Source organism: Astyanax mexicanus, chromosome 13, assembly GCF_023375975.1.
Source record: "Astyanax mexicanus isolate ESR-SI-001 chromosome 13, AstMex3_surface, whole genome shotgun sequence".
Lineage (NCBI taxonomy): Eukaryota > Metazoa > Chordata > Actinopteri > Characiformes > Acestrorhamphidae > Astyanax > Astyanax mexicanus.
In genome coordinates this window covers 51,613,688-51,633,331 of record NC_064420.1, presented here as the reverse complement: position 1 = coordinate 51,633,331, position 19,644 = coordinate 51,613,688, and the positions used below count along the sequence as shown (strand labels likewise).

Sequence of the window (19,644 nt, the reverse complement as noted above, 5' to 3'; positions counted from 1 at the left end):
TGAGAAAACGACTTGTGAGGTCTTTTCTGGTGGTCTGGAGGTGTGTGTGTGTGTGTGCGCGCGTGTGTGTGTGTGTGTGTGTGTGTGTGTTTTAATGTGTGTGTGGTATATATACACAGTGAGGTCTAAATGTGTTATTACATTCTATAAGCTACAGGTGTTGATTTAAACGGTGTATAAATTTTATATTACGCTTATTTGCTTAATTTTTGATTAAGTTGAATAAAAGCCAAAAATGTGTAAAAGACCAGAACCTCCACCAGCAGCTCAGAGAAGAACAGGGTGGATACATTTTAGAACACTCTAGAACCGTTTACCTGTCTAGAACCTGCCTAAACCTTATTAACTATTAATAAGTAAAATATAGTTTTTAAATCGTTTTACCATATTATAAATAATAGTATAGACTTTATTCCCTTTAATCACTTTAATTTAGTTCTCTTCACTGCACTGTGTTTTTATGGTAAAGCTCTTACTTTCACTACTAAACAACATTTCCGGGTCAGATGAGAAGCTACTCTCTGCATCAGTTAAAGGTAAAACACTTGCTGCCAGTTGAAATAGAAGAAACAAATATGCCGGCACAAACATATTTGCAAAAATTGCAAAAAACAATTTGCTTAAAACCTTCAAAAAAAACTCAACACAGATTGATGATGTTTTATGGTTAATCCAACCAAACGTAGCCAACTTTTTATGTCCCAGATAAAAATAAAAGGCTGTGAATAGAATAGAATAAAAGTGTCATATTTATCTGTAAATTGATAAATTACCTTTATAATAAAAGTCTTTAAAATTATCTGTAAAACAAAAATATAACCAACGGGCATGCGAGATTAGAGTCTGTAAATATGGTGTGTAAAATTAAAGTCTGTAAAATGATCTTTAAAATAAAAGTCTGTAAAACTGGCCTGTAAAATAAAAATGTCACATGATATTTAAAATAAAATAAATGTGTAAATAAAATAAAAAAGTAAATTGTTATTATAAAAGTCTGTAAAATGATCTTTTGCTCAGTAGAATAAGAGTTTGCTCCGTGTTTGATTGATGTGTGTTATCTAGTGCCGGTTCTGTTCTTCAGGTTCTGAAAGATGAAAGAGTTTTATTGGGGGATCAGACGGGAGCCGGGGTCACTCGGGGTCAGTCTGACTGTTTACATTACAGAGACTGAGAGTGGGCCTTTGATTTAGGCTGGGCTAATAAAAAGTGTGTGTGTTTATGTTAATGACAGGTGTGTGTTTATGTTAATGACAGGTGTGTGTTTATGTTAATGACAGGTGTGTGTGTTTACTGCTAAACCTGGAGGGTAATTTACACTGTTTTTTTTTTCAGCAGGTAAATTATTACAGTACGAGATCTGGCCCCCTATACACCAGTCTCCATTAATTTATGCGGGTTTTATTAAGGTGGTCCGGAGCTTCAGAACCTCAGATTAAAGAGCAGAGCTGCTTTTATCTCTAAAATCATCATAAAATCATCATAAATCATGACTCTTCACTCACAGCGTCTCCAGACTGCGCAGACCCTCGAAGCTGTTCTGCCCCAGAGTCCGGATCTGGTTGTTGTGGAGATGCCTGAACACAAAAACACCCGTCAACAAACAGAACCGGAGAACCGTACAGAACCCACACGGTTCTGAACTTAAATCCTGTCAAATCCACCTTAAATTACACCTTAAACACTAATCCTATCAGTAAAAATGTGCCATTCCACCTTAAACAGAGCATCAGTGCATTATGTGTCTGATTACATGTTGAGAGATGACAGGTGCGTGAGGACAGGTGCGTGAGGACAGGTGCGTAAGAGGACAGGTTTGAGAGGACATGTGCGTGAGAGGACAGGTGCGAGAGGACAGGTGTGTGAGAGGACAGGTTTGAGAGGACAGGCATGAGAGGACAGGTGCATGAGAAGACAGGTGCGTGAGAGGACAGGTGCGTGAGAGGACAGAGGTGCGTGAGAGGACAGGTGCGTGAGAGGACAGGTGCGTGAGAGGACAGGTGCGTGAGAGGACAGGTGTGTGAGAGGACAGGTGTGCGTGAGAGGACAGGTGTGCGAGAGGACAGAGGTGCGTGAGAGGACAGGTGCATGAGAAGACAGGTGCGTGAGAGGAGAGGTGCGTGAGAGGACAGAGGTGCGTGAGAGGACAGAGGTGCGTGAGAGGACAGAGGTGCGTGAGAGGACAGAGGTGCGTGAGAGGACAGAGGTGCGTGAGAGGACAGGTGCGTGAGAGGAGAGGTGCGTGAGAGGACAGAGGTGCGTGAGAGGACAGGTGCGTGAGAGGGCAGGTGTGCGAGAGGACAGGTGTGCGTGAGAGGACAGGTGTGTGAGAGGACAGGTGTGTGAGAGGACAGGTGTGCGAGAGGACAGGTGTGCGAGAGGACAGGTGTGTGAGAGGACAGGTGTGTGAGAGGACAGGTGCGTGAGAGGACAGGTGCGTGAGAGGACAGGTGTACGTACAGGACGACGAGGTTGGAGAGGTTCCTAAAGGCGTGGTCGGGGATGTTGGTGATGCGGTTGAGGGCGAGGGTCATGGCCTGCAGGGCGGAGAGCTCACTGAGCGCGCTCACTGGAACCTCCGTCAGCGCGTTATCGTCCAACCAGAGGTGGCGTAGAGAACGCATCCTGGAGAACGTCTGGGCGGGAACCTCGTCTATCAAATTAGCATCCAGGCGGCTAAAAACAGAGTAACATAACAAACATACACGTTAGCATTGTAGCACGTTAGCATTATAGCACATTAGCATTGTAGCATGTTAGCAGTTCCACACTATTGTAATAACTAACTGTGTAACACTGCAGACATGTAACAATAAAATAGTGTAACAGTGTAACCGTCTAACATACATCACTCTAACAGTGTAACATTGTAATTGTATAACAGCCGAACTATGTAACAATGTAATCATGTATCGTTGTAACAGTGCAACTATGTAACAGTACAATAGTGTAAATGACAGAAACTGAAACACTGAATTACTGAAAACAAGAACAGCTAAAACACTAAACTGCTGGACAATTAAACTTTTAAACTACGGCAATTTTTTTTACTTCTAAACTGCTGAAGCTATGAATTTCTAAAACTCTAAATCACAACTAAATCCGGAACTGGGTGAAAATCTGATCTACTGAATCTCTGAACTGCTGAAATGGAATGAATAAAATGCCAAAAAAAAAAAAAAACCTGAACTGCCAAAAATATGAAAAACTATGAACTCTAAAACGCATCTACTAAAAAACTGAACTGTTAAATATTAAACTACTAAAACAAACTACTAAACCTGATCTACTAAAATTGTTAAGCTACTGAAACTGAGGTACTAAAAATCTGAACTGTTAAATATTAAACTACGGAAACAATAAACTACTAAAACTGAACTAGTAAACTCAGAACAATTAAAATGCTTAGAATGAAACACTGAAACTCTAAACTTCGGAAACCCTGAACTGCTGAAACGGATCTACTGAAACTCAGAACTACTGAATCTCTGCGGTACTGAAACAGAGGGACTGTGTATGAAGGTATAACAGGGTTGTTTTGTTGCTGCTTTTGTCGATGCTGTAATTACTCTAATTAACCCCCCCCCCCCCTTAACCACTTTCACTCCTTTTGTCTTCTCTGGTTTGGCCCTGGTCCAGATTGTTCGTGTGTGTGTGTGTGTATAGTGTGTGTGTGGTTATGTTATGTGCGGATGTTGTACAGTGTATTGAGCTGTGGAATGCTGATTGATTTAGAGTGATAGAGACAGTGTGTGAATGAAAAAGTGAGAGGGTAAAATAAGTGAAAGGTGTTTTCACTACAACAACTATGACTTGAATCTTTCTCACTCAACCACAGAAAGCACTTTTTTAATCAGAGTTTAGTTTGGTGAAATAACTCAAATGGAATACCAGCAGCACTAGAACTCGGGGAAATGTTGTTTAATAGTGAAAGTAAGAGCTTTACCATAAACACACACTGCAGTGAAGAGAACTGAAGGGAGTAAAGAGATTAAACTGCTGTTTATCTTTAAGAAAAGCTCTTATCTATTCTATAAACTACAGACAACATTTCTACCGAATTCCAAATAAAAATATTCTCATTTAGAATATCACCTCAAATAATGCAAAGAAAACAAGTTCATATTCATAAAGTTTTAAGAGTTCAGAAATAATCAATATTTGGTGGAATAACCCTGGTTGGTTTTTAATCAGTTTTTTTTTCATGCATCTTGGCATCATGTTCTCCTCCACCAGTCTTACACACTGCTTTTGGATAACTTTATGCTGCTTTACTCCTGGTGCAAAAATTCAATCAGTTCAGTATATATATATATATGTGTGTGTGTGTGTGTGTGAGTTGGCAGTGTGCCAGTGCCGCTCTGCTGGAAGCTCTGGGCTGCAGCATGTCGTCCGTATGGAAAGTTCTGGGTTGGTGGTGCAGAATTAAAAGTGTACGCCATGACTCTAATGAAAACATCCTCAGAGAGGTGGAGGGAAATGAGAGATTGGATATTTACACTCAGGAATTCACTGGGAAAACAGAACTCTGGACCGTCTACCACGGGTTATACATCAAAATTTACATTTATATAAAACCCAATCAACTGCTTATAAATATATACTACCAATACCAGAGCTCCAGTGGAATATCTGATCACTAATCACTGACTTTATGAATGTTTATATGGGTTTAGTATTCTAATGTTATATAGAGTTAATTACTGGTAGATACTCTCACTGATCACTGACTTTATTCTTTATGTTTATTTGGGTTTAGTATTCTAATGTTATATAGACTTAATTACAGGTAGACACTCTCACTGATCACTGACTTTATTCTTTATGTTTATTTGGGTTTAGTATTCTAATGTTATATAGAGTTAATTACAGGTAGACACTCTCACTGATCACTGACTTTATTCTTTATGTTTTTTTTGGGGTAAGTATTCTAATGTTATATAGACTTAATTACAGGTAGATACTCTCACTGATCACTGACTTTATTTATGTTTATTTGGGTTTAGTATTCTAATGTTATATAGAGTTAAGAATTACAGGTAGACACTATCACTGATCACTGAATTTATTCTTTATGTTTTTTTTTTGTTTAGTATTCTAATGTTATATAGAGTTAATTAAAGGTATATAATATGTATTTTATGGGTAGAGATGATGCTTGGTAACTGGGAGAGTTGGGAAGGAATGATTCCCAGAAGGAGGTGAAGTTGGAGGGGAAGGAAACTGATCTGTACGGATGGTTGAGTGCAGCAGGGCTGGTTTTAGTCTGGTTGGTCAGCAGACTTATTGTGTCCAGATGAGTCTGAAGGATGTTCTGCTCTGGTCAGTCGGACCGAACATTATGACGTTTAATTTTATTTCATTTTGACCTTTTCTTCTCCAATTTAGTTCGTTTGAATTAGTTTTTAGAGCGGATTTGCTTGTTATTAGTTTCAATCTTTTTGATTAATGCTTAGCTTTAGTTTAGTCTTCATTAGTTTTATTTAGAAAAACGAGTCGATCAGGAAAAGCACCGTGTCTACATCAACCCGTGAATTAGTATTCATGGCCCCGCCCACCTCGGCTCGGTACCGCCCACAGAACAGAGCTGAAGCCGGGCAGCGACGCCGTCTCGTCAGATAGAAGATAACTAACAGCGCTAGGAACAGCATGCAGTTCATTCCTGTGTTATTTGTGCGAATAACACATCAGTGTTTATATACTTTACCCAGTAATTCAGAGCTAAGAAACAAATGATTAGAATTAGTCTATGCAGGAAAAACAACAGTCAAGTACAAATGAGATAGATATGTGTTTAGATGTTTAGATCAGTTCTGTTTACACTAGTTAAAATAAAAATCCACCCCGGGGTTTTGTTTGTTCCAAGTGCCTGGGCGACTCTGCTGCAGCTCAGCCAACAAAACTCAACCCGGGGTGGATTTTTACTTTCTGGACCTGGACTACTCACCTCTGTGTGTAACTATAGGTTTAAATAGGATCTCCGGTGGATTTGGTGTTTAACAGAGACTCTGAGATTTAGCAGAGCATTATTACACATGTTGTAAAGTAACATATAACATTGTAAAGACTGTTATTAGTGTAAAAATGTCTTTATTTTTAAACTTTTCTAACTGTTGTCCGTCTCGCTCCCTCCTGGTGTCGCAGTGCTGTTAGCCAATCAGAGGTGATATGTCTGCATGTATGAATATTAATAAGCAAGAGACGAAATCCACCCCCACTCCTCCACCGGATTAAAGCAGTGTTATACTGGATCACCGGAGACTTAAAGCAGTGGAAACACGGGCCAGTTGTTAAAAGGTTTGCAGGAACCGACACTTGTCTTCATCTTTAAAAGATTATAATAAGAAATATAAACATCCATATATAATAGAATTCTTCACATATTTTGCACATATACATCTTTTTATTTATGACCCACTTGTATGACATATTGTACTGGACATATAAATGCCTTGTAACAAAATATTAAAGCTAATAAACAAATAAATATGTAAAAAATAAGGTATGACGTGGTGTAATAACAAAAATTGGGTTTGTTGTTTGAAGGAAACAGTCTGCTAAAAAGATTTAATGATAAAAGTGTGTTTTTAGAATTGGTTAAAATCAATCTGTATTTCAGTTTATGACCAGACTTTCTTTAAAATGTACAAAAATGGTTATTTTTTGAGCAGCAGGGGGCACCAAAAAATATGAAAAGTGAAGAAAAAACACCCACTACCTGAAAAATTAGCATTACATTACAATTCCACACAGAATGGATACATAAACTCATGTTTTTATATTTCTTGACACAATCTTAAAATAAACTACAATTTTGAACTGTTGACTTTTTTTAAACAATGCACACTATGGCTGTTTTCTAAGTACAGAACAAATTACACAAACTAGCTTTGTAATTTAGATCCTAATGCATTTTGATATTAAAATTAACTAAAAGTTAAATAAAGTTGTGGTACTTACAGGGAGAGCAGGTTGGGTAGATCCCACACATCAGAACTGTCCAGCTTCTCCAACTGGTTATTCTGCAGCATCCTGAACAGAATTTAAAATAAAATTAAAATAAAACTGGGTCATCCCATAATGCTTAAAATCTGAGGGTTTAGTCTATACACACTGATTGGTTTGTGGAATGTTGTCAGCTTACTATAATTGATGTTAGGTTGTTTGGGATCGAAAATTACCCCAAAAGGGCATGGATAACCCATCCAGGAGGCCACAAAACCCCCAGAGTAACATTTAAAGAACTGCAGGTCTCACTCGCCTGATCTACAGGATAAAATATTCTTTGGACCGACAAGACAAAAGTGGAATTTTTTGGAAGGTAAAAATAACACAAATTTTCAGAAAAAAACATTATACCATCAATTATTGTAATTTAGAGCATTTATTTACAGAAAATGAGAAATGTCTGAAATAACAAAAAAAGATGCAGAGCTTTCAGACCTCAAATAATGCAAAGAAAACAAGTTCAGAAATAATCAATATTTGGTGGAATAACCCTGGTTGGTTTTTAATCACAGTTTTTTTTCATGCATCTTGGCATCATGTTCTCCTCCACCAGTCTTACACACTGCTTTTGGATAACTTTATGCTGCTTTACTCCTGGTGCAGAAATTCAAGCAGTTCAGTTTGGTGGTTTGATGGTTTGTGATCATCCATCTTCCTCTTGATTATATTCCAGAGGTTTTCAGTTTGGTAAAATCAAAAAAACTCTTCATTTTTAAGTGCTCTCATTTTTTTATAGAGCTTTTTGTCACTGCCAGTCTGACACTAAACTATGTTGGAAAAAGATTTCTAAAAGTTACTTTAGTAAATTTAAGTGAAACTAAGATAAAGGTTAATCTGCTTTTGAACCATTTGAACCACTTTCATAATCAATGTCATTGCACACTGCACTTTGCTCTGTTAATTATTTAATGAACATCAGCAACATCTACTGCACTGCTCTGTTTACAGATATGTATCTTACCTTGTATAGTACGTTTTTGTATAGCCTTATATATATATATATTTTTTTCTCTTTTCTTCTTCTTTTTCTCTATTCTTCTGTTTTAATTTATGTTTGAATCTGTTTCTTATTGTATTGTGTTGTTGCTGCTGGATGCCTAAATTTCCTTCGGGATAAATAAAGTATCTATCTATCTATCTATCTATCTATCTATCTATCTATCTATCTATCTATCTATAAATCTATCTATCTATGAATCTATGAATCTATCTATCTATGAATCTATGAATCTATCTATCTATCTATCTATCTATCTATCTATCTATCTATCTATCTATCTATCTATGAATCTATCTATCTATGAATCTATGAATCTATCTATCTATGAATCTATGAATCTATCTATCTATCTATCTATCTATCTATCTATCTATCTATCTATCATTTCTTTGTCATCTGTAGTTTCATTTTGATTTTCAGTATGTTTTTTTTTTTTTATTCCAAGATTTATTTTAAGGCCCTATTACCTAACTATACTTGCTGTAATTGATGAAACCATGGGTTCTGCAACAGGACAATGACCCGAAGCACACTAGGTTTTAGAGTGTTTTTGAAGTGCTTGAAAAGATCTTAAACAGGCCGATTGTACCTGAAAACCCTCAGATGCGACTGAACTAAAATAAGAAACAAAAGGAGAGTGGTCGATTTGGACTGAGAACACCTCCTTTTTGATTGGACATAATTTTGTCCCTTTGGTCTGTTGGACTGTGGTTTGGGACACATTTTGCACCTGATATTTTGGTTCTGACCAAACAAGGCAGGTGAAAGAACCAAGAAAACCAAGTGGACACATCCAAGAAGATACCCTAAAACCCTGAAATATGGAGCCATATCACCCACCCCTAATGATCACATCAGGGTTCTACTGTTTTTTTTACTGTTTTTACCAAAAGAAAAATTCACACTGTTCTCATTATTTCCCATTATATATCTACTAGAGACAGATTATATCTGTACAGCATCATTTATTTTACTTTAATCCTGGATATATGGAGATATCTGGAGTGTATTATTATTAGTATCATTGACTTCTGTTACAAATCTGATAAAATCCTTTTTAAATTTTTAAACTTTTGAAATATCTCAGTTAGAGATGTGAGATATCATACTGTATGCAGTAATAACATTTTATTTTCATTTTGTTGAAGTAATTTTATTCTTGAATATTTTTTTTTAATTCAGTGTTTTAATTTAGTCATATCGAGCCAATCAGAGCTCAGGACTCGTATTGGACCAGATTTGATCAGGTATAATAATTTCAGTAGAAAACGGAGAGCAGAAGGAGAGCGGAGCTCGGTTCTGCAGACGTTCTGAAGAATAAATCAGGAAAAGAAGAAAGAAGAAGGGAAGAAGGAGAAGATGAGGGAACATCTTGGGTGGGCGGTGATGTCATGCCTGTAGGATCTGCTGAATAAAGGAGGGAAAGTGCGGGACGGACCCGGAGAACAGCGGAGCTGAAAGCAAATGATTCCAATGTGAGAGAGCAGCTTTAATTCAGACGGCTTTATCACGGCCAATCGAGCGAAACCCCTGACATCCGAGCGGCAGCAGAGAGCGGCCTGTGTTCGGGGGAATAAACGGCTCTTTGTGGACGAGACGTCTTTATCCGGCGGATCGTGGTGCCACAACAGCCATTGTGAAGCCAGACTTCAAACGGTCGCCTCTGACATGAAGAACAGGCCTGTGTTCTCCAGGACTCATTAGAATATAACAAGCTTTTTATTCTTCTTCTCCTCCTTCCCGTCCTCTCCTCCCCCTCCTTCCTCCTCTCGTCTCTCCTACGCAGAAAACTCGCCTTTTAGAGGAGAGAGTAAACTAACTCCAAAACGTACTGACGGTTTAATACACTGATTTTCTTAAAGGAGAACTCGGGTGTAAAATGGACTTTTGGTTTAGTAAAACATGAGTTTTGTCTCCTCGCGTTTAATAAAATACCTATTTGTGTTTCCACAGAGATCCATGTACTGTAAACACAACAGCGAGTGGAAATGGAGGAGCTACTGAACAGTGTTTTTGTGAAGTCATGTGGCCGAGAAAAAAAGCCTAAAAACTCACTGGTTCTCCTGTTTTTTCAACTGCAGTCCGGAAGCAAGAGTTTTATCACTAAAGAGTAGAAAAGTGAAATGTTTTACACAGACACTAATCCCGTCTGAATAGAGCTTAAGTCTGATATTAACATTTGTTTGAACTCCGGTGTAAAATGGACTTTTAGTTTAGAAAAACATGATGAAATGCACATCTCTGAGTTTCGTCTCCTCGCCTTTGTCCACTGCCGCGCACCGTAAATAAACTTTGGCCGCACCACGGTTTCCACGGAGATCCACATACTGTAAACACAACAGTGAGTGGAAAAGGAGGAGCTACTGAACAGCATTATGTGACAGAGAAAACCTAAAAACTCACTGGTCCTCTTGTTTTGTCAATTGCAGTCCGGATGCAGGAGTTTTATCACTAAAGAGTAGAAGTGTGAAATATTTTACACAGAGAAACTTATCCCGTACAGACAGGGCTTTAGTCTGATATTAATATTTGTTTTAATAATCTGAAAAAAGGGTTAAAATAGGTTTTCAAGCCGCCATACTCCTAAAGGAGAACTGCGGTGTAAAATGGACTTTTGGTTTAGTAAAACATGATGAAAAAAATGCACATCTCTGAGTTTCGTCTCCTTGCGTTTAACAAAATAGCTATTTGTCCACTGCTGCGCACCATAGTTACACATTGGGCGCGCCACTGTTTCCACGGAGATCCATGTACTGTAAACATAACAGCGAGTGGAAATGGAGGAGCTACTGAACAGCGTTATTATGTGAAGTCTTGTGACTGAGACAAATCCTTAAAACTCTTTTTCATTTTTTTCAACTGCAGTCCGGATGCAGGAGTTTTATCACTGAGTAGAAGCTTAAGATGCTGCTAAAACAGGACGTTCGTTTAAGAATTAAAATAATTTTGTAAAGAAGGCTCTGTGAGAGTATCTAGATTTACTTACAGGACTTTGAGGTTTTTCAGGCCGTAGAGGGCGGAGCCACTGATGGTCTTTAGCTGGTTTCCAGAGAGCCTCCTGTAAAACACAGATCAGAGCTGTGAGAGAGTATCCACAGATATTCCTGACAATTAATTGATTGTGTGTTAAACTGTCAATTAAACTGTGAACACACACACACACGTGCAAGCAAAAGAGAGCAAGAGTGAGACAGGTGTCGCAAGCAAAAAAGAGAGAGTGAGAGAGAGAGACGGACAGTGCGAAAGAAAGAAAGAGAGAGAAACAGTACGAGCGCCTAACCCTGCGGTAAGTGACAGGTGACCAGCAGCGGTGTTGTGGAATAATCTGAATGATCTGTTTCTGCGCTCTCTCTCTTTCTGATTGTTGAGCTCCAGCCTCCAGTCAGAGCTAAACTTCTCAGCGCAGGCTATGGGCTAAATCATTAGTGAGTTGCTAATAGCAACAGTGCTACAGCTACACTTTATGGGTTACGTCCATTGCTTCCACAAGTCCCCTACCATGTGACCCCTACCATGAGGGTTCATAAAAAATACACGTACCTTTACACCCTTAACACACACACGCGCACACACACACACGCGCACACACACATACACACACACACGCACACACACACACACACACACACACACACACAGTGTGATGAGTTCTGCGGGAGTATCGTATCTCAGTACAGAGATATATCTCGGTTCTGCAGGAGTTCTAACTGTTTTCAGTACTCTTTGAAAACAGTGCCAAAGAGTGCGAACACACTCTGGGTGATGGATGATTTGTGAGTCCTTGAGCTGCTTTCACTTTGCCTGAGAGTGTGTGTGTGTTGAAGTGATTCTGGAGTGTTTATAGTGTAAATATTAATCACAGTCAATCACTAAAACCTGTCAAAATCAGTTTAATACACAAACAAATCAGCTAATAATCTGCAGAGCTTCTAAAAACTCCAGAAAAAAATTAAGAGACCAAGAGGAAGATGGATGATCACAAACCATCAAACCACCAAACTGAACTGCTTGAATTTTTGCACCAGGAGTAAAGCAGCATAAAGTTATCCAAAAGCAGTGTGTAAGACTGGTGGAGGAGGACATAAGGTTATCAAGGTTATTTCACCAAATATTAATTTCTGAACAGTATTTTTGTTGTTTCTAAATGAGTATGAACTTGTTTTCTTTACATTATTTGAGGTCTGAAAGTTCTGCATTTTTTTTGTTATTTCAGCCATTTCTCATTTTCTGTAAATAAATGCTCTAAATGAGAATATTTTTATTTGTAATTTGGGAGAAATGTTGTCTGTAGTTTATAGAATAAAACAACAATGTTCATTTTACTCAAACATAAACCTATAAATAGCAAAATCAGAGAAACTGATTCAGAAACTGAAGTGATCTCTTCATTTTGTACAGAGCTGTATAAAGAGTGGGAGACACTATATGTTCAATACAGCAAGACACAATAAACATACGTAAGACAATAGTGCAATATTGATGGTGATTGAGATGGAATGACAGTAAAAATAGTAAATAACAGTAGTGCAAATACGGTATATGGTATATAGCTTAAGGCTGGTAAAGTGAATGGGTGCGTAAGTCCTTAAAGTTCACAGTTTAATTAAGTGGAATTAAAGTGCGTATTGACAGTGCAAGTATATCAGTAGTGCAGGTGTTGTGTAGTGCAAGTCCGTTTGGAAGGGACCAGTACTTTGTGTATTGTAGTGCAGAGTTTCAGTACTTTATTAGTGGGGGGGGTCAGGATGCTGAGTGAGTGTGTGCTGGGGGCAGGATTGGGATGGGGGGTAGAGCAGGAAGAGAGTTCAGCATCCTCACAGCCTGATGGATGGGGCTGTCTCGCAGTCTGCTGGTCCTCGCCCCGAGACTCCGCAGTCTCCTCCCTGATGGCAGCAGGCTGAAGAAGCTGTGTAGTGGGTGGGAGGGATCTCCTGCCAGACGGAGGGCTTTCCGTGTGAGGCGGGAGCTGTACAAGTCCTGAAGGGAGGGGAGAGAGGTGCCAACAATCTTCTCAGCTGCTCTCACGATGCGCTGGAGGGTCCTGCGGCAGGATGCTGTGCAGGCCCCGTACCACACGGTGAAACAGCTGGTCAGGATGCTCTCGATGGTCATGATGGGGGTGGGGGCTCCAGCTCTTCTCAGCTTGCGGAGAAAGTAGAGACGCTGATTTGCCTTCCTGGCCAGTGATGCTGAGTTGGTGCTCCAGGAGAGGTCCTCTGTGACGTGCACACCCAGGAACTTGGTGCTGCTCACCCTCTCCACAGCAGTTCCGTTGATGAACAGAGGGGTGTGCAGTGTGTGAGTTCTCCTGAAGTCCACAACAATCTCCTTGGTCTTCTCTGTGTTCAGAGAGAGATTGTTGTGTTTGCACCAGGAGGCCAGGCGGCTCACCTCGCTCCTGTAGTGTGACTCATCGTTGTTGCTGATGAGACCCACCACCGTCGTGTCATCCGCAAACTTGACGAAGAGGTTGGAGGTGTGTGCTGGTGTGCAATCGTGGGTCAGCAGAGTGAACAGAAGGGGGCTCAGCACACATCCTTGGGGAGCCCCTGTGTTCAGTGTGATGATGCTGGATGTGTTGCTGCCAACCCGCACTGCCTGTGGTCTTCCAGTCAGGAAGTCTAACAGCCAAGTGCTCAGCCCCAGACTGTCCAGTTTGTGTATGAGCTGTTGGGGGATGAGCTGACGTAGGAGTTCTTCTTGTCTAGGTGTGTGAGGGCTGAGTGGAGAACAGTGGAGATGGCATCATCGGTCGAGCGATTTGACCGATAAGCAAACTGGTAGGGGTCCAGGGAGGGGGGGAGCAAAGACTTGATGTGATGCATGACTAGTCGTTCGAAGCACTTCATGAGGATGGGGGTGAGTGCAACTGGACGATAGTCATTGAAACAGGATGGCGATGCCTTCTTTGGGACAGGGATGATGGTGGTGGCTTTGAAGCATGTGGGAACCACCGCCTGACGCCTGAGGCATTATAAATGTCAGTATAAACCTCTGCGAGTTCCCAGGCACAGTCTCTCAGCACACGGCCAGGAATGTTGTCAGGCCCAGGAGCTTTCCGAGCATTGATCCTGCTGAATGCTCTCCTCACACTGTCTGGGGAGAGCGTTAGCACCTGGTCACCAGGAGGAAGGATGGATTTCTGGGCTGGTGTGTTGTTGAGTGGCTCGAACCTTGCGAAGAACCCATTCAGGTCGTTCAGCAGAGATGTGTCGCTGTCGCAGGTCTGTGGATGTGGTTTATAGCCTGTGATAGACTGGATACCCTGCCACAGGTTCTGTGTGTCTCTGCTGTCACTGAAGTGTTGGGAAATCTTCTTTGAGTACAGCCTCTTAGCTTTCCTGATCCCGCGGGACAGGTTGGCCCTGGCTGTCCTCAGGCCTGCCTGGTCACCTGTTCTGAGGGCTGCATTTCTGGCCTTCAGGAGCTTGTGGACCTCTCCTGTCAGCCATGGTTTCTGATTCGCTCGAACAGTGACGGTCTTGAGGTCGGTTACATCATCAGTGCACTTGGTGATGTAGGCAGAGACAGTTTCTGTGTATTCCTGAATGTCTGTGGAGTTGTTGTGGGTGGCAGCCTCTCTGAACATATTCCAGTCTGTTGTGCTGAAACAGTCCTGAAGTGCCTCTGAGGAACCCTCTGGCCACACTCGTACCTGCTTAAGAACTGGTTTGGTGACTTTAACCAGTGGTCTGTAAGCTGGCATTAGCATAATGGTGAGGTGATCAGAGGCTCCCAGGTGGGGGAGGGGGGAGGCTCGGTAGGCTCCTCTGTGTGTAGTAAAGACCTGGTCCAATGTGTTGTTACCCCTGGTTGGAAAGTCTATGTGTTTAAAAAGTCCAGAAAACACAGTCTTTGGGTCTGCATGGTTGAAATCTCCAGCCAGAATGAGAAAAGCATCTGGGTGTGCTGTCTGCTGCTCACTGATGTACTGGTACAGTTCATTCAGTGCTTCACTCCTCACGCTGTTGTTGGAGGTCGGAGGGATGTAAACAGCAGCGATCAGCACGGCGGAGAAATCTCTCGGTAGATAGAACGGACGGCACTTGATAATCATCAGTTCCACTACCGGTGAGCAGTGTTTACAGACCACAACAACGTTCCGACACCAAGCATCGCTGATGTAAACACAGAGTCCGCCGCCGCGGCTCTTACCTCCGTCAGCTAGCGCGGTCCGCCCGATAGCATGTTAGCCTCTCCAGCTGAACGGCGTGGTGCGGGACGCTGTTGTTGAGCCAGGTTTCGGTGAAAACATAAACACAACAGTCTCTCACGGTCTTCTGAGTTGACTGAAGTAAGCGGATGTAGTCCAGTTTATTGTCCAGAGAGCGTACATTGTGTGTTTATGTGTGTGTGTTGTACAGGTGTGCACAGTGATACAAAACACTCTAAAATGTGTGTGTGTGTTAGACTGCAGACACACGGGGGTCATGACCTCATAAACTAGTGTGTAATGTTCAGAGCTGTGTGTGAATGTGTGTGTGTGTGTGTGTGTGTGTGAATATGTGTGTGTGTGTGTGTGAATATGTGTGTGTGTGTGTGTGGGTGAGTGAACACACTTGCACACAGGTGTGACACCATCAATCTACTGCTCTAATAAAAAACAGCTGGTACACACTCACACACACTCACACACACTCACACACACTCACACACACTCACACACACTCACACACACTCACTCACACACACAGGCCTGTTTTACTGCACTTCAAGTTCAGAAATAACAGCAGCTTCTGTCTCAGAATAAAGCTGACCAATGAGAGGCTTTAGCAGCACTTTGTAGTGCTTCATGTTAAGTTTCACTTTAATCCCAGCTAGAATCTCGAAAGCTATGAATGAGTTCAGACTGCAGCTGAGCCTCACTTTAAAAAAAAGGACACGTTATTATTCGACTCTTGTTCATGAATATTCATACATGCCAACATATCGCCTCTGATTGGCTAACAGCACTGCGACAGCAGGAGGCAGCGAGACGGACAATAGAACAGTTAGAAACATTTTAAAATGAAGACATTTTTACACTAATAACAGTCTTTACAATGTCATATGTTACTTTATAACATGTGTAATAATGCCCTGCTAAGTGCAGTTCAGCCACTGATCTAGTCTTAGAGTCTCTGTAAACCCCAAATCCACTAGAGATCCTATTTAAACCTATAGTTACACACAGAGTTGGGTAGTCCAGATCCAGAAATAAAAATTTGTTTCTTGGTTCTGAATTACTGGGTAAAGTATATAAACACTGATGTGTTATTCGCACAAATAACACAGGAATGAACTGCATGCTGTTCCTAGCACTGTTAGTTATCTTCTATCTGACAAGACTGCATCGCCGCCCGGCTTCAGCTCTGTCTGTGGGCGGTCCCGAGCCGAGGTGGGCGGGGCCATGAATATTAATTCACGGGTTGATGTAGACACGGTGCTTTTCCTGATCGACTCGTTTTTCCTGAATATTGTCTTCAGCAGAAGCGCTGTCTGCAGGACGGCTGGTTAGCATTAGCCCCTCATGCTACACATCTGTCTTCTGTTAGACGCCTCATTGGGGGCCAGAATACCATAAAACTGTAATCAGGGCTGTGTTTCTGGGGTTTAATTTGGGTTTGTTTGTGGAGAGGTAATTGCGGCGGCGATGTTGAGCGGAGAGGAAGAATAATAGAACCCGATCGGTTCTGCTCGTAGCGCCGAGCTGCCGTATCCTCAGCTTCCCCCGGACGTTTGGCCGCTGCACAGCCGGCGCCGAACTTTCCACACCGGCCCAAATCCATGTGTACAGCACCCGACATCCCATCAGAACACTGATCACTAGATCTACTGGAGTTTGTCGACTAAATTTACCGTTTCCAGCTGTGAAGACATTTGATTTGCCCCCACCAAACAAACACACAACAAAATACACAATACACTGTCCAATCCGACCAATCAGAACTGAGATGTGAGCCACAAGAAACCGATTCAACCTTGACGTGTCTTCAGTGTTTTTCTTCCAGAACAATGATGATAAATCTTCTGCACCACCTGTAGAGACCTGACTGACTCTATACCTGTAATTTACTCTATATAACGGGGGAATAACGATACACTCTGCTCACAATTCGAATAAATTCATGATACTGAGATTATGATTCGATTTTATCACAATATTTCTTTATTTCTTAATTCATTATTTATTTTTTCTGAAGTGTAAACTAAGTAAAACAATGCACATAGCATAAATAACCAAGAGAAAACATTATTTTTTGAAGCTTAGTAGAAGGTCAGTACTGGTCAGTACTGGTCTGGGATCAGGGGGTGTTATGCTGTATCTGGTCAGGTGGACAGGTTTGCTCCCGCTGTGAGGTGCAGTGTTTTGGTCAGGTACAGGAAGCTCTGTGATTTTATTACGTCTCTCTGGACGGAGCTGCAGCGGGTTTACGCTCCTGTGCTGAATTTACAAACATCCACAGCGTCCATCACATGATCATCATCAATATTATCACTGTCATCTTCACCATTATCATCAGCATCACCACCACTCTCATTCATCATCACCAACATAATCACTCCAACAATCTTACATTATCACCACCATCATCATTAATCATCTCTACTGTCATCTTTACCATCTTTATCACTATTCATTATCGTCAACATCACCACTGTCATTCATCATTATCACTCATACATCATTACCAGTCATCATCACAACTGCCCCATCACCATAATCACTAGTGTCATCATTATCATTATAGTAATCACTACTGTACGGTCATTAATCATCGCCAATATAATAATCACCAACTCCATCACTAGTCATCCTTTAACATTATCTTTATCACTAATCTTCATCAACATCACTACTGTCATTAATCATTGCCAATAAAACAATCACCAACATCACTAATATCACTCAAACTATCTTACATCACCACTGTCTTTATCACCACCACCATATCATCACCTCATCACATCTTCATCACCCCATCATCACTATGGTCATCATTGCTATCATAGTTATCATTTTCATCACCACCCCCCCCCCCCCCAGTCATGTGTAATCATCATTTCATCACCATTATTTTAATCACAGTACCATCATCACCCCACCCCCTCCATTATCATCACAATCATCTCATTTCATCTTTATATTCATCAGAGTAGCATCATCATCATCACCACCACCAGACTGTGTCATCTTTATCGTTACATCAATCTCACTATCACTATCAAAATCAGGATGCTCATAAACATCATTACATCATCATTATCATTATCAGTATCCTTATCATCACCAGCCTCACTGTTATCTTCACTATCGGCATCATCAATGCCATCATTCCCACAATGTTCCTCTTTAATAACATCATAACCATTATCATGAGTCACTATCATAAAATCATCATCACCAGTATCAACAGCATCAACATTCGCATCACCATCATCCTCACCAGCACCTGCATCATCACTACCAACATCACCACCAACATCACCACCAACATCACCACCACCATTATCACCATCACCAGCATCTTGACCTCCAACATTATCACCAACACCAGCATCATCACCACCAACATTATCACCATCACCTGCATCATCACCACCACCATTATCACCACCAACATTATCACCATCACCAGCATCATGACCACCACCATTATCACCACCAACATTATCACCATCACCTGCATCATCACCACCAACATTATCACCACCAACATTATCACCATCACCAGCATCACCTGCATAATCACTATCACTGCTGTGAGTAGAGGAAGTGATTGATCTGGATGTAAATCCTGTTTATTGATTATTGATTATTGGTATAGGAGGTGATGTTATGGGGTCAGTAGATGTGTGAAGGTTAAACTGTTACAGGTTCTGTAGTGAAGCTGCAGAACTGGATCATCACTTTGAGAATCTTATCTCCTCCCAGCCTTTCATCTTCTGTTACAGCAGTGATACACACCTCAGATCAGCCGCATGTTTGATGTGTTCGCGAGTGTGTGTGTGTTTGTGTGTGTAGTGTGTGTGTGTGTAGGGTGTGTGTAGTGTGCGTGTGTGTGTGTGTGTGTAGTGTGTGTGTGTGTGGTGTGTGTGTAGGGTGTGTGTAGTGTGCGTGTGTGTGTGTGTGTGTAGTGTGTGTGCACTCTGCTTTTGAATTCAGGTGTTTTTGGATAAAATCAGGGTTTAGTGGAAAATTGATGGGCAGAGTTTCAGGTTATCTACAGAGAGATACTGCAGCCCGTGGGCCTTGCGTGTGTGTGTGTGTGTGTGTGTGTGTGTGTGTGTGTGTGTGTGTGTGTGTGTGTGTTTGTGTGTGTGTGTGTGTGTGTGTGTGAAGATGTTCTAAAGATGTGAGGTGTTTTATCTGCTTAGCTTCATCATCTCAAACCCCACAGGTAAACTCTACAGGTAAAACACTACAGGTAAAACACTACAGGTAAAACACTACAGGTAAAACACTACAGGTAAACAATACAAGTAAACACTACAGGTAAAACTTCACAGGTAAACACTACAGGTTAATAATACAGGTTAACACTACAGGTAAACCCCACAGGTAAAACACTACAGGTAAACTATACAGGTAAACTCTACAGGTAAACTCTACAGGTAAATACTAAGGGTAAATATTAAAGGTAAACTACATGGGGAAC

At 41.1% G+C, this 19,644-nt stretch overlaps 1 protein-coding gene across 5 annotated transcripts in view; it reads right to left on the bottom strand.

The window, feature by feature from the left end:
* LOC103040195 (leucine-rich repeat-containing G-protein coupled receptor 6) overlaps window positions 1–19,644 on the bottom strand; it is a 79,784-nt gene that overhangs the window by 21,136 nt on the left and 39,004 nt on the right. For all 5 annotated transcript variants that reach the window (XM_049462874.1, XM_049462875.1, XM_049462876.1 and 2 more), the window contains 4 exons: window positions 10,992–11,063; window positions 6,958–7,029; window positions 2,458–2,673; window positions 1,503–1,574 (listed from right to left, as the gene is read on the bottom strand). In XM_049462874.1, the coding sequence (XP_049318831.1) occupies window positions 1,503–1,574; window positions 2,458–2,673; window positions 6,958–7,029; window positions 10,992–11,063 (432 nt within the window). The remainder of the gene's footprint in view (window positions 1–1,502; window positions 1,575–2,457; window positions 2,674–6,957; window positions 7,030–10,991; window positions 11,064–19,644) is intronic.